This window comes from Austrofundulus limnaeus, unplaced genomic scaffold (assembly GCF_001266775.1).
Source record: "Austrofundulus limnaeus strain Quisiro unplaced genomic scaffold, Austrofundulus_limnaeus-1.0 Scaffold321, whole genome shotgun sequence".
NCBI lineage: Eukaryota > Metazoa > Chordata > Actinopteri > Cyprinodontiformes > Rivulidae > Austrofundulus > Austrofundulus limnaeus.
The window spans coordinates 253,713-269,048 of NW_013952723.1; the positions used below are offsets into that span (position 1 = coordinate 253,713).

Below are 15,336 nucleotides of genomic sequence, written 5' to 3' on the forward strand. Positions count from 1 at the left end.
TCCAAGAGACTTCTTCAGTCTGAGGAGTTAGAGGTAAACTCAGCAACAAGTTAATGATGGCAATCTGAACGGTTTTTATGTGAGCAAACAGTTCTGATTGCCATTGTTGGCTCTAAGTACTGTGTTTAAGCCTGAGTTTACCTGTAACCCCCCAGACTGAAGAAGTCTCGTGTAAAAGAGATGAAAAGTTATTTTTCAACAAGAACTACTCAACTTTTGTTAGATTAATATTGGGATGTTTTTGCACAGTTTTATTACTGAAACAAACAAAAAAAAAACAATGCTGTAAAAGATTTAAAAATTCTTTGTTTTTGTAGCAACGATTTTTCAGGTTATTCGTATTCTTCATACACCAGTGTCGCTCTTTTTCACCTACTGAGTACTCTCAACAAACCTGTGATGAAATCTTTTARATAATTACCACTAGTCAGAAGACATTGTATATAGAATTGTAGATTTTGTCTCTTATTATGAAGCAACAGCCACTGGATGATTAATACAGATTATCAAGACAGGAAGAAGTAGTCAAACTCCATTTAATGGTTTAAAAGTAYGTTTACTTTTTTTAATCCAAGACTTAAACGGGGGATGTTCTCATGGTATCACATCACCTCCTCATTTAACACGTTTAAGCCTTTGGAAATGGAGACTTCAGGTTTTTGTTTGTGAAAGGCTTCCCAGTTCTTATTCAGCTTCGAAAGTTCACATCTTTTGTTTTTCTATTGGAGCGAACCTTTTCAGTGGATTAAAACTGAACTCCAGGCAGACTTTCACCACAGTCACGCTGTGGTGCTTCCGTGCAGAATGTGGTTAGCATCGTCTTGATGAAATATACCAGGCTTTTTACCCAAAAATAGAAGCTGGAACCAGAACTTTAAACTGGCTGCAACAGCAAGGAGAAACTTCCTCATCATTCACATGGAGGGTGGGTCAGTTCATGAAAGAATTTCAGATTAGACAAAAATAGACAGTTTTGCTCAGTCGTCCCCCCAGGTCTCAGTGCTAAGCTGACTAAACCTTTTTATATTACATTTTTCATTATGTCAAATCTACAAAACAGATTTACCGTTGGCCAACTCGATCAATCGTACAGCACACAAAAAAGATTTCACAATAAACGGCTGATGTCAGCAGACCCAGACATATCACAACAAGTTTTAATACAAACAAACTGCCAGCTACCTCGGCTTTGGAAGTCCTTTTAAAACTCCACTAAAATATCAACGGGGATCGGTAAAAAGACTCCGTTTACATTATAAATTCACAGCACAACAGGGACCTGCCGTCGCATGAAGTCATCCCTCGTGCATAAAGTTTTATGAGGTTGTAAGTTTTTATTGGACCTGTGCAGTCTCCGGTCTTCAGCTTTAACTTTTAACCCCSTCCGGCCTTCTGGCATGTTTGTGTCTGGCTGCGAAGTGTCACACATGGTTGGTTTCTGTGTGAGGTTTACGTCACAGCATGCCAAACAACATGCTGMCAAACATGATGGTAGAAGTAAATCGCTTTCTTTGCTGATCTGGAGCACGAGGTTGCATTTAAACTGAAACTGTTGATTGGTTGTGCATGGAGCATTTGTTAGGGATGACTCTCAGCTACTACCACATCACATTTTAGCTCAATATCTATCTGATGGAAATGGTACCATGACTGGGGTCCATAAGGTCAACCACCATTTGAATGGAGTTGACTCCAAAAGTTAATTAGCTGATTAAATGATTGCATCATGAGTTTTATTACAACCCCCTCTGGTTTATGGGATATTTTGCTGACAGACTGACCAAAGCAAGAGTGCATCACTTCAATTTAAGGAAAAAAGAAAAGGTAATGAAAAATAGCTGCACAGGAATTTTTATTGACCTGCATACGTCTTTAGCCTCAGTGGATGAAGAAAGAAAAAAAAAAGACTTAACTGGTTCCAGATTTCAAGAGCAGCCCAGTTTTTCACAAGTCAGCATGTAACACACACACACACACACACACACACACACAGCCAACGCCCCAGACAATTTTGATTTCCTCTCCAGATGTCAAAATGCTGCTCATGAGCATAAAGTCACAATTTAAAATAACTTTAATTATCTGTTTTTTTCCGATTTAGCTACTTAAATAAAATAACATCTCTCTTTGTACTTTCCTTAAATTATAAATTTTCTCCTAACCTTGTTTAAAAGTCTATCCTGTGCAGAGCAAACAGGTCGGTTCTGTAGAACAGGAAGCTTTGGAGCTCCGGGAAACAGCGGCTCTGTTTAAAATGTCTTACCGAGATCCGAGTGAGGTCTGCGGGGCTGGACGAGCGGCAGGACGATTCACACCGACACCGACGCGCGACGTCGACCTCGGCGCTGCTGCAGCCCGAACGGCCAGGTTCGGATAGAGGGCTGCCGGCTCTGCCTTCAAAATAAAAGTACACGTCGCGCTGCTGCGAAGGAGAGGACTTTCAAAATAAAAGAAAATGTGACGCTTATTTAAAAAGTTACGGAAACTTATTAGGTGTAACATAAAATCAAGTTGCTAATGTTTTAAATAATTATCCTTAATTAATATGGCATATATTAATTTAATTGATAAATGTGATATTTTTATTCTACATAATTTTTCAGGTAATATAGCCTCCTCTAAAAATGTATTTTCTTTTATTTTAAGCAGACTTAAAATTATATATATATATATATACGTGTATATATAAATATTGTATATATATACATACTACAATTTATATTAAAAAATACAAGCACTAGAATTTCTAAAGCTACTTTAGTAAGATTAATGCTAAAAAGTCACTAAATTAAAATACCTAAACTCTTCAGTCTGATCTGACTGAATTATCAGTTTCAAGACGTCAGAATGAGACTAAGCATTTTCCACTTGACTCAGGCAGAAAATTTACATCCCTCAACATCTAAGACCTTAGACCTGTCAACTAATTTACCTATTAAAAACACAATAATATTTAATACTGTTTCAAATTGTTAGCAGATGGGTTCCTCAGACCATCTGCTCTTTGAGGAGCCCTAAGACAGATCCACCAAACATTGTTTAAGTTATCTGAAAGAACAGGCATTGAAAAGTCACAATAGTCTTTTTATTTTTTGTAGTACACTTGTAAGATGTCAAAGTGACAACACACAATTAATAACTTTAGGTTTTCGCTCCTCAGAACCCATCTGGGGTCGTTCCATCCATCCAGAAACCTTCACATATCAGCCAACCAAACATGGACTTTGCACAGTTTCCACAAACAGCAGAAACATGAAAAACAGTTCGACAGTTTTAGAAGTTATTTCCCACAAATACTCATTAAAGTATGGATTTATGGTTCAAGTAGATTTAAACCAGGACTGAAGCTGAGATGATGAATCTGCAGAAACTTAGACCTGTGATGCAATGAATAAACATTTTTGTTTTTAAAATTAACATTTGGAATTAGCCTTCAACATAGTTAACAAAACATTGAAAAAAAACTACAAAATGACATCAAAACCTGAATGAAGAGACGGAGATGATTCCATTAAACTGATATCCCAAAGAGGTCAGAACTGAACAGACAAGCTTGGTTTAATAAAAAGTGCACAATGCCATCAGTGTAAAAACTGGCTAAATCAGTACCTTTTTCCACGATTAAATTAAAATCATCACAAGTTCAACTAAAGATGCCCAGTTATCAAGAGAATGCTGATGACTGGCAACATAGTGTCATTTTCTGTATTCAATATACAACATTTTAGTATGAAGTCTTWCAGGCTCCATCATTTGATACATCAGTAGTAAAACGATGAGCATGTTGTGGCTAAAATATACTGTACATGGAGTATTTAAAAGGAAAAACATGCTACATCAAATAATAATAAAGAATCACCTTACTGCACCTTCAGCAAATCAAAAATCTGCAGGATGTCATTGAGTTCCTGACTAGGCACTTTAGTTCAAAACAGTCCATTCGGCCCTGCTTTATCTTTGATATCACAACCTCAAAGACATGGCAGTTACTTTTTGTCTTTTAAGAATAAATTTTAAACCCTATGTAAGCAGGAAACCCAGAAGCATTAGCCCTATGGACAATATGATTCGATTCCTTTTGTCTCRGCCCAAATCTGTTGGAAAACTAACAACAGATTTGGCCAGTTGAGCCACAGACACTTCACACACAAGAAAAAAAACACACACAGGGAAGATCTAGTTGCCAAACATAAAGTAAAAACAYGCTACAGTATAGAGAGGAGATGTCCTCTGGAATAAATATCAATCTCCTTCAAGAGGTCCTCACCGCAAAATGTACCTTTAAGAAAAGTGGTATTGCCGTTTAAAAAAAAACTTTTTTAAAACTAAAAAGATTGTAAAAGTGAGTGTTCACCACTTGGCAGTCACAGTACAACACAATAAATAATAATAAATTAATCAAACTGATTGTTATATAAATAAATTATTTTTGAAGTGAAAAACTGATCATAAATCAAAGAGACAGACTGTGCTTGTACTTATATATGAATCAGTGCAGAGACTTCTGTTCACTCCTGTGAACGCAACATGGTCTAAAAATGTTCCTTTTCTCTGATCGCTCATAAACACTTTGAGTTTAAAAGATCTGAATGTGGACAAAGAGTAGAATAAGTTTAAGATCGAGTCGAATCGAACGTTTCCTGTGAACTTGTTGGTGAGATTAGTCACCCAAACTCAGCAGAAGTAGATGGCCTTCAGCAGTTTTATGAGCAACACCACAAGGGGATCTTGTCAGCTTGAAGAACTTGGAGAAAGCTGGAGGAACACAACCTAACATCAGTAGAAACTTCACCACTGACAAGACAACTGCATAAATTCTAGAGGCTGCTTCACAGATGTGGACTTTTAGAGAACACTGGCTTCTATCCACAGCAGTACAAATGAAAAAGCTCTTATGACAGCCACATAGATTTTAGTTTCCAAATCGTAGCCGCCTGGGCTTTTTATGTTTCTAAATACCACTAAAAGTACCTAAACTTAGTGTTGTGTAGAGAAACATTCAACTACAATGAGTTGGTTCAATCATGGCTCAAGTTTGTAAAAGCTGAAACAGTTAGACAAAGTTGTGATCAAGCCAACACCAAACTTTTACAACACTCAGACCACAGAAGTAGTTTCTCATTTGATTGAAAACTAAATCTTTTTTCTTTTACGGGTAAATTTACATCATTTCTTAATTTAGAAGCAGAAACAACAAACCGCATCTGAGTGGTGCAAACATCCCTACAGTCTGTGCCTGTGCGGTTCAGAGCGGGGTGGGGAGGGCGGAGGCGGGAGGGTGACGGTGGTGGGGGGTTCCGCAGGGTCGTCCATGGGCAGAACGAGGCGCGTGCCGCGGATCGCCACGTCGTGCTCGGCCAGGCTGAGCTCGTGGCCCAGGCTCTCATTGAACGAGCCTCCCCCGGCGCTGGCTGTGGGGCGTTTGGGGTTGACGGTGCGGGAGCCGGACTCGTCGGTGCTGACGGTGACGTCGGCGTACATGGAGCTCACGCTGGCGTCGTTCAGAATGAACTCGGTGTCGTCGTGAAGCCGCTCTTCATTCTGGTGAGTGGCAAAGCAAACAGAAAGAAGGGTGTGGAAATTAAAAGAAACTTAAAAGAAAAAAAAACATAAAACCAGCCCCAGTGTCACACTCAGGTCCTGTTCAAACTTGGCACCAACAATAACTGGGTGATTTGATTGCAGGAGGACATCTCTGATTGACAGAATTCACACCTAGCAATAAAATCCATACCCTACTTCACATATGGGGGGCAATAATATAGGCAGAAGCATGGGTGTGCTCTGGACTCCCCAGTTTTTCCTATTGTTGCAAATCAATACATGGAGGAGGTGGAAAAGAGWGCTTTGACATCCTTCTCAGAGACACCACTGAGCCATTGGTTCAGGTATGTTAACGACACCTGGGTTAAAAATTAAATCCCAGGAAGTCCAACATTTCACTGATCACATCAGCTCTGTGGATAAATTTATAAAGCTCACATGAAAAGATGTAAAAAAATGGCAGGTTGGCGTTCTTCAACTGTGATGTCTCAGTCTCTGATGGAGGACGGTTGGAAACTGATGTGTATCACAAACCCACCCACACAGACCAGTATTTGCTGTTTGACTCCCATCACCCAAACCATGTCAAAACCCAAAACACATTACGGCAAAGACTGGTTCACCCCAAAGATCTAGTTCCCCGGCACAGAGTAATATAGTACATGCTGTTAAGTGTCAGGAGGACTGTGATCAGTCATACAATGGGGAAACAAAACAGCCACTGTTCAAAATGATGAGCCAGCACAGACGAGCTACATCATCAGGTCAGGACTCTGCAGTTTACACTCATCTACAGGCCAGGATTCTGTAGTTTACACTCATCTACAGGCCAGGATTCTGTGGTTTACACTCATCTACAGGCCAGGACTCTGCAGTTTACACTCATTTACAGGCCAGCGGTCACTCTTTCAGGGGTGAAGATGTTATCTTTGATAGAGAGGAACATTGGTTTGAGAGAGGAGTAAAGGAAGCCATCTTTGTGAAGAAAAACCATCCACCATTAAATAAAGGTGGAGGCCTTCGTGTCCAGTTGTCCTCCTCCTACAATGCTGTTATTGCAACATGACCCTCTATGAACCGTAGAGCTAATGAAGCCTATTGTTAGGCGATGTTCCTCTTTTGCATGTGACCAACCTGTTTGTCCACTATGTGGAGGTGGAGCTTATAAGGCTGAGTTCACCTGAAACTCCTCAGACTGAAGAAGTCTCTTGGAGAGAACTCGTTCAGAGGACCTACTCAACATTTTTTTTTTTACAATTTTCTGATCTGATGTCAGTTAGCTCTCTGTATGCAGACACACAGTGGGTTGTCAAAAGACATCTGAGCTGCATTACTATTTTTACAATACCAGAGTTTAGAGCCATTTGAGTCGTAGTTCAGTGACACACAAATACTTAACAAGAATTAAGTCCAACCCAGTGATGAGTGAATTCAATAATTCAATYTGTTGTCCAAACCTCATAAGCCTGTGGACTGGTGAGACACCGTGCCAGTGGTCCACAACAAGCTGGCAGAGTAGCAGTGAGAGGAGGACCACTGTGGGTCAGGAGTGGTTTCAGGTAGCTGGTCAAAGAGTTTCTGTCAAGGACTTAACAGTTACAGCAAACTTTCTTTCAATTAAATAATCTGATTAACCATTCGTCCATTTCTTTTACCCGCTTTTCCATTCAGGTTTGCAGGCAGCTGTTCCCTATCTCCAGTTGTCACTTTGTTAGAGAACATGTCACAAGTCTATCGCAGAGCCAAAAACACACTTTTATATCTGATTAAAAAGCCATTTTAGTGAAAATAATAAAATATCAAGTAAATATCAATACTTAGCACAAAAAAGTAAGAAAATTTGTGTTTAGTAGATTATTTTTTTTGTTGTAAGAATGCTTCTTGACAATAAATCTTATAGCGGGCATCTGATTGGCAGCACCTGAAGGTACCAGAAGCTCAAAGCAAATGTCAATAACAACAACAAAATAAGCTGTCTGGCAGAAATTTGGCAAATTTTTATGTGCACAACTCACATACTCAGCTCTAATGGTCATCCCACAAATGCATGTTCCTTACAAATGTGGCACCATTTAAAAGGGGAAATGTAAGAAGTATTGTTACAACAAAAAAATAATCTACCAAACACAAATTATCTTGCATTTTCTAAGTTTAGTATAAATACGTGGAACTGGTCCTTGACGTTTGTTCAGAGCACCCTCTGGTGTTCAGACTGGACTCACCACCTACAGTTCRGTTGACATTAAGCTTAAAGGATACTTGTGGTCAAAGTTGTACCAAATTCTGAAGGGCCAGGCGCTTTCTTGTTTGGTGCTTCTCCTCTGTGACCCATCCAACACAGCAGAACTCTGCAGGAAAGTGTCATTTAATTACTGGTACCTTGTGTTTTTTTTAGTATGACTACATAAATAATGTAAATAAAAAAAAAGACAGGATCAAACAAAGCAGGGATTTAATTATACTAATGACTTACAAAGTTTTCTTGATCAGAGTCCACACCCACTCTGAGGGGAAAAGGGAAGTTACCTTGAGGCAATGAACTATAATCAGAAAGAAAATTACCTACAAACAGATGCTAGGTCTTACGGTATGCTCATGAAAGACAGCATGGGAGTGGTGCCACCTCCACAGATCCACACGGTGAAGAAAACAATCAGGAGGGTGGTTGTAAACATCATTTGACGTGCGTAAGTAGCTGTGTCCCGGATGGACAGGGCAAAGGTCATTGCCCCTCGCAGACCTGGATGAGACGGCGTGACAATGAGTCTATTCATGTTAATTGTATTACTTATGTTGTGGGGACAGAAACTTGCAAACAAAATCAAGTTTTGAAGACCTGCATCCACACTGAGGACAAGTGGCAGAGCAGTTATTTCATTGTTGATGTGGGCTCAGTGTGTGAAGTTTGTTTCTTACTCTCTGATTGGCAGAACGCAATATACAACAATAGAAGTGTGCAGTGGTGGGCAGCGCTAATCCAAAAATTAAATCCGCAATTTCTAAAGCGCTTATGAAAATATTTAGGTCCGCATCTTCAAAAGCGATTATGCCATAGAAATACTAGCGGAAGCTAATTTTAAAGCACAACTTCAATCTGACACTTACTAGCTGACAATTCATGTACAATATATGCACAACACTGCCAACTAGTGGTGTATGAAYYCTTTTACAGCTTAATTCTACAACCACCGATTGCTGAGGATGTGATTTCCAGAAACAGACCTTTGGCTCCTGGTGTAAAGATTAAAAAGTTGTTGAGGATTGCTAGTTCAGCTGCTTCTTTGTCTTTTTCTTTTGTTTGTTGTAGATTTTTCATTAAAGTAGCATCAATAAAGTAATTTTCAAATTGTTTATTGGAAAACTGAAGCGATGCATTCTGGGTACATGACGGATTTGATTTGTGACGGGAAACGAAAGCACGGAGTACAGGAAACTATCTTCCCTTCAAAATAAGAGCTTGGATTTTAAAGTTTTCCATGTAGTTGCTTCAGTTGACCACTAGATGTCTGTCTTCATCAGCATAACATCTTTAAATCATTTCTGAGTCTATAACCCGTTGCTTCGATGAATTACGTCAAGTATTGAGCTCCAGCGTTTAAACTTTATTTTTAAAAAAAGGAGCTCTGATTGTAAAGTAAAATAAATCAATACATACAAAATTTTRGTATGGATTACAAACATTAACTGTTTTTGCTATTGCCTTCCTGCTACGTAAGCAGACACAAAGCATTGTGGGAAATCAGAACCCTGACCGAAAACAACAGTCAGCAAGGCAATAAGAGTGTTTATCTGGGAGGGGTGCTGTTGACAGATCACATGTGTTGTGATTCATTGACAGCCATACCTTCCACTGTTCAAGATAATAATGTCTGGTAGATAATTAGTTTTTAGCTGTACTGCATTTTAATTTTAGAAAGCGCAAATCCGCTTATGAATTATAAAAATTAGTAAGACCGCTAAAGCGCAAACAAAATATTTAGATCCACAATTAGTGGATTTGCGCTTTAACGGGCTGGTGCCCACCACTGGAAGTGTGTTTAGTTTTCAAGTTTAAACACATTTTGGTTAGATCGGATTAATTAAAGGCAATGAACTGTGGGCTGGAAGTTTCTAGTCACAATCAGCAATAAGCTCATCAGAGTCTGTTTCAACAGTAAATACTGGGTGATGTAGGCGCTGTTATTTATAGCAAATCTGATTCTTGCATGTGTTAAAGATAGTGCAACTTATCTGGGCAATTTCTTTTTTTTTAGTCCACATTAGAAACTACTCAGTACTTCCTTGGTATTTTTAAAAAGGACAGAATGTATGGACTAATGGTATGCTCAGTTTAGTTGGCAGACAGAAAAGCTGAAAACTCCTCACTGCTTACCTGCAAACATCATGACGTGTTGAAAGTTTGATCCGATCTTGTTTCTGCGGCCCAGGTTGAGAAGAAAGGACAAGGGGTAGATRTTTGCAGCTCTGCCAAGAAACACCGCCACCTACACAATGGTGTCAAGGATGCAATCTACAGAAACGATGACAGGAAGGGAAGGTGGTGGTTTGGAAACTCCAACTCAGCGTCAACTAATCTGCTTTTGAAATCTGCTCTCCAGTTTTGTTTGTTTGCATTGTTGCTGACTTAAGCAGGTAACAAAACGTTAGTAGCAAAACTCTGCTTTTTTTTAATCTTAAAACTATCTCAAGACTCCAGGCATCATTACCAAACACTGACTTTCATAACCTTACTGTGATGGAGTTAAGTTCTTGAGGTTTCAGAAGGTCCAAAATTCTGCTGCTGGAGTTTTACTCTACACCTAACCTGACTCCAAACTTTCATCGGCCAATTAGGCACAAATTCGTGACAAAAATCTTGTTCTCTAAACTAATCTATAGCTTTGCTCCTCAGTACCTCTCTGACCTCTTTCACCCTTATTTTCCACCCAGGAGCCTCAGATCTTCTGATGGTAGACTTCTCCTGTCCTCACACCAGAATGTTAACTTTAACTTTAATAACAAAGGCAAACAATTGTTTTGGTCATTGTAATTAAAAATGAAAATTCTTTCAAGAGCCCACCTTGACGTTTCAAGACCAACCCAACCTTAACTTTAGGAACCACTGCTCAGTTTGCAGAGTTTTTGCAGAGAAACGTTACTTATTTTACTAAAGTATACAATCAGACCTCAGTGTTCGAAGTGAAAATATTTTCTGCTCCTGTTTCAGTTTTATGCCACAAATCACCAGAGAAGCCTGGGTTTGTTTGTGCGAAAGGATACAAAAGCACCAATGATGAACAGCGGGTTGAAGACATGTGACTGGAAGGAGAAGAGAGTCAGACCCATGTAGGAGAAGATGAAGTTCTCTGCCAGGAAGTTCAGCAGCTCAAACAACTGTTGGAGAGACAAGAAATCTGTCAACAACCAGGTCTGTGTGCTAATTCCACTGGAGCTGCCATAAAAACCTTTTCCTCCAGCATAAAAAATGATTTTCCACCTGACCGATTGAAGAGTTGTGCTTTTCAGTCACATCAAATACACTCATGATCAAAATCTTAAGACCAGTCAAAAAAGTGCAAGAATTTGTGTTTTGCACTATTGGATCTTAAGAAGGTTCTCAGTAGAGCTTCACAATGTTAAAAGAAGAAATCAGTGCAAGAGACAAGAACTTTTGAGCAGGGAATTTTCTGAAAACTGCATTTACACTCAAACATGATTTTTTCAGTTGATCAAAAGTTTAAGACCATAGCTCAAAAAAAAACCCAGAAAACCCCCCAAAACGGAAATCAAACTGTCTAAAAAAGGACTCAGTAATGAGGAGCTCCACCATTCTTGTTGATGACTTCAAACAATGGTTTAGGCATGTTTGATGCCAGTGTTCCCAGGAGGCTAGTGGGAACGTTGCTCCAAGTGTTGAAGATGGCTTCACGAAGGGCATCCACTGTCTGGAACTGATGTCCATTTTTGTAAACTTCCCTTGCCATCCATCCCCAAATGTTCTCAGTTGGGTTTAGATCTGGGGAGCATGCAGGATGGTCCAAAAGAGTGATGTTATTTTCTTGGAAGAACTCCTTTGTCAGGCGGGCATTGTGAACTGCAGCATTGTCCTGTTGAAAAACCCAATCATTACCAMACAGACGAGGGCCCTCAGTCATGATGGATGCCCGCTGCAACATCTCCACATAGCCTGCTGTTTGACACCCCTGCACAACCTGAAGCTCCATTGTTCCATTGAAGGAAAACGCACCCCAAATCATGATGGCGCCCCACCACTGTGCCGTGTAGAAAACATCTCAGGTGGGATCTCCTTGTCATGCCAGTAACGTTGGAAGCCATCAGGACCATCAAGGTTAAATTTGTTCTCATCAGAGAAGACAACTTTCTTCCACCTTTCAATGTCCCATATTTGGTGCACCCTTGCAAAGACAAAACGGGCAATTTTGTGGCATTGAAGACGTTTTTTGTTTCTGAAGCCCTTCTCTCACAGATGCCGTCTGATGGTTATTGGGCTGCAGTCAGCACCAGTAATGGCCTTAATTTGGGTAGAGGATCGTCCCGTGTCTTGACGGACAGCCAATCGGATCCTGCGGCTCAGAGCTAGTGAAATTTTTTTGGGTCTACCACTTGACTTTTTTGTTCCATAACCCTCAGGATCATTTAAAAAATGCAAAATGACTGTCTTACTGCGTCCAACTTCAGCAGCGATGGCACGTTGTGAGAGGCCTTGCTTATGCAGCTCAACAATCCTACCACGTTCAAAGTCAGTGAGCTTTTTTTACTTTTGCCATCAGGAGGTCTTGACAGTGTAAAGACTTGACAGAAAATGACATGGAATCCAGATTTTTGCACAGCTTTTGGCTTTTAAAGACCATGGTCTTAAACTTTTGATCAGCTGAAAGAATCATGTTTGTGTGTAAATGCAGTTTTCAGAAAATTCCCTGCTCAAAAGTTCTTGTCTCTTGCACTGATTTCTTCBTTTAACATTGTGAAGCTCTACTTAGAACCTTCTTAAGATCCAATAGTGCAAAATGCAAATTCTTGCACTTTTTTGACTKKTCTTAAGATTTTGATCAGGAGTGTATTCTTGATTTCCCACAACCATACAAACAGAACACTAATGCATTTAATGTGTATTCTTTAGAGGCTCATATTCTCTCAGTTTACTCAACAAACTGACATTGAAACCTTGGAAGAGTCCATTTCTCTTACACACTCCCAAATCGTTAACTCCCTGAGCATATTCATTTCTTGTAGAAAATTGAACCATGTTTTTTTGCATTTCTGTTGTTACTTTAAACATTACAAACAGTGCTGTGACAACCTCCTGCACATCTTGCTGTTTCGTGAAATGATAAGCTACTGCTGTGCTCACTAAGAGGTTTTTTTTAGCCCATCTGTACTTTCTTCGTGGTAGCGCTTCATTGTCGTTTGAGGTTTGYTGAACATGTAGCCTTTAGGTTTATCAATTCTCAAGACATAATCTTGTAGATTTCTCTGAATTCGCTGGAGCACGGCAAAAATTAAAAACCACATCCTATTTGCTTCTGAGACAGGTCTCTACTGTATGAGTTTATTTTGTGACTATGAACATTAAATCGTGACTTAGTTTCTAAATGTAATCTGCTGTGCGGATCTGGAAAAGATGATAAATTGTTGTGATGTACAGTGGCGTCAGAACAGTGAGATCCAGAACAAAGCAGAGGTGATGGTACCTCACCTGTTTGGTCCGGTCCTGGGATTCAGGAGACAGATTGTTGTAGGTGTAATGGGCCTGAGTGATCCCACAGAACAGCACTGCTACCACACCTGAAAAAATTTTATTAAATAAACCACAGAGTTAACTCATCCATAAAAAATAGTGTTATATTTGCTTCTAATGGCAGGAGCAGATGGCGGGGAGTGTCATAAAAAACAGCAATTATTTGCTGTTTTAATCTAATATCTGTCCATCGGCCACACTGCTATGAGGAGGATCTTGGGATTTGCAAAAAGATAAAGAGTGATGCTTTGTTTTCAGTGTGATATGTGGAAAACCATCACATTTAACCGAAATTTCACCTTCACCCTGTGATAAACCAGTTTTTCTGAGTGGCTGAATCACGTGGGTGTTTCAAGGAAATCCTTGGAAAACATTTCCAAGTAAAACAAATCAAACTAAAGCGGTAACAGTGAAACACCAAGACTAACTCTCTGCTGTTGAAACGACTTGTATACATCTTGGCTGCAGACGTACCTGTGAAGCCGCAGGCCTCGGCCAGCAGAAACGTGCTCCAGGACATCAGGAAGAAGAGAGCCGTCTCCAGCAAAGGGAAGTCCCTCAGCTTGGTAAACTTGGTCACGTGAGGACAACTTAAAGCTAAGGAACATAACAGGAGGTATATAGATTCATAAAGGCAATGTTGCATCTAATACTTCAGCCCAAAATGGGTAAATAATATAGAATTGTCACATAAAAGGATATGAGGGCAGTCAAGACTCCGGTAACCACCCCAAGAGCAAAAGACCCACTGAAGACGCCCAGAAAGACGCCGAAGGATTTCAGCACGGCCATGGCCTCAAAGCTGTGGCTGTTGTCCCCTGCAGGCTGATACGCCACGATGGAGCTGAAGGGTAGGTAGGGTAAATAGTAACATTTACAAAGAAACCAGAGGCAGATTTTTGCTAAGAATACAGGAAGTGGTCAAATGTCAAACACATGCTGTCATAAAGTTGGAAACAAAAACATTGCCAGGCATCAAGTCATACCTGAAATGCAGTGAATAAAAAGAAATAAGGATTTGCATGCTGGAGTCTTAACCTCTCAACCACACCTGGTTTAGCTAATTACACTGCATTGCATAAGCTATAACAGATAATGCAGAACGTTCTGGTCATATGTGCAGTCTATAAGCAAAAGGGATGTCGTTGCAAAGGGATCACAGCAGATAATTATCCTAAAGTTGATTTAAGGCTACATTCTAAATTAAAACTCTGCATCACATTTACAAGCAGGGTCTAACACAAGCAAATCCACGCTGTCCAGCCAAACCCACCCACCGGGGAGTAAAGGTCTGGTTTTCACTCAGCCCCTCCTCAGACACCACTGAGTGAACAGCTGCGGAGCTCCGACCGCTCTGCTTTTCAAAGCGGAGGAGAACGCTACATACGTACGTACGGGCAGGTGGAGAGTGACACGGATGGATGGAGAGAGGCGAGCAGTGAAATGACAGGGATGGATGTTAGTGTGGGTTATTTCCACGTGCAGCGAACAACACAAAGAGCTGACTTTCACACGGGAACTGAGTGGAAAACTTTCTTAAGCACAACAATAACAGTCTGTTAAATTTAACTTGAAACTGCAGCTTAAAAACAATGAAATGCAGAAATTCTACTGCTTCTCATAGCTAAAAACTTACACATTTTATAACATATTTTAACCGAATAAGCTAAGAATTACAAACACAAGCTGCTTGAAATGATAGAAATATAATATCTGCGTTAAATCTTTCATAGTTATCATACACAAGGAAAGAAGTGCTGTTTCAAGAACAAAATGAAAGCTTGTTTTTTAAAAGAGTTTACTTTACTGTGAAGATGACAGATGTGTATTTCTGCAGAGTGAGGTGTTTTTAATACTTACGAGGAGAGGACRATGGCCACAGCATCATTCAGAACGCTCTCCCCAAACAGTAATGCGTACAGGTCAACATCTACTTTTAGCTCATTGAAGATAGCCAATACGGTCACTGAGAAAACCACAAAAGACAAAAAAAATTCAATTCAATTCAAAAAATGTATTCATTTCATTAAAAAATACTATACACAATAATAAAA

General features: G+C 39.8%; 2 protein-coding genes across 2 annotated transcripts in view; both read right to left on the minus strand.

Moving 5' to 3' along the window:
- Positions 1–2,370, minus strand: part of LOC106527383 (four and a half LIM domains protein 1) — an 11,694-nt gene extending 9,324 nt beyond the window's left edge. The window contains exon 1 of the mRNA XM_014022247.1: positions 2,264–2,370. The gene's annotated coding sequence lies outside the window, so the exon portion shown is untranslated. The remainder of the gene's footprint in view (positions 1–2,263) is intronic.
- A 693-nt stretch (positions 2,371–3,063) lies between these two features.
- LOC106527384 (sodium/hydrogen exchanger 6) overlaps positions 3,064–15,336 on the minus strand; it is a gene marked incomplete in the record, with an annotated part of 17,922 nt that continues 5,649 nt past the window's right edge. The window contains 11 exon segments of the mRNA XM_014022248.1: positions 3,064–5,541; positions 7,002–7,107; positions 7,804–7,892; positions 8,018–8,048; positions 8,131–8,284; positions 9,917–10,028; positions 10,804–10,917; positions 13,241–13,329; positions 13,757–13,862; positions 13,985–14,126; positions 15,143–15,248. Of these exon segments, the coding sequence (XP_013877702.1) occupies positions 5,224–5,541; positions 7,002–7,107; positions 7,804–7,892; positions 8,018–8,048; positions 8,131–8,284; positions 9,917–10,028; positions 10,804–10,917; positions 13,241–13,329; positions 13,757–13,862; positions 13,985–14,126; positions 15,143–15,248 (1,367 nt within the window).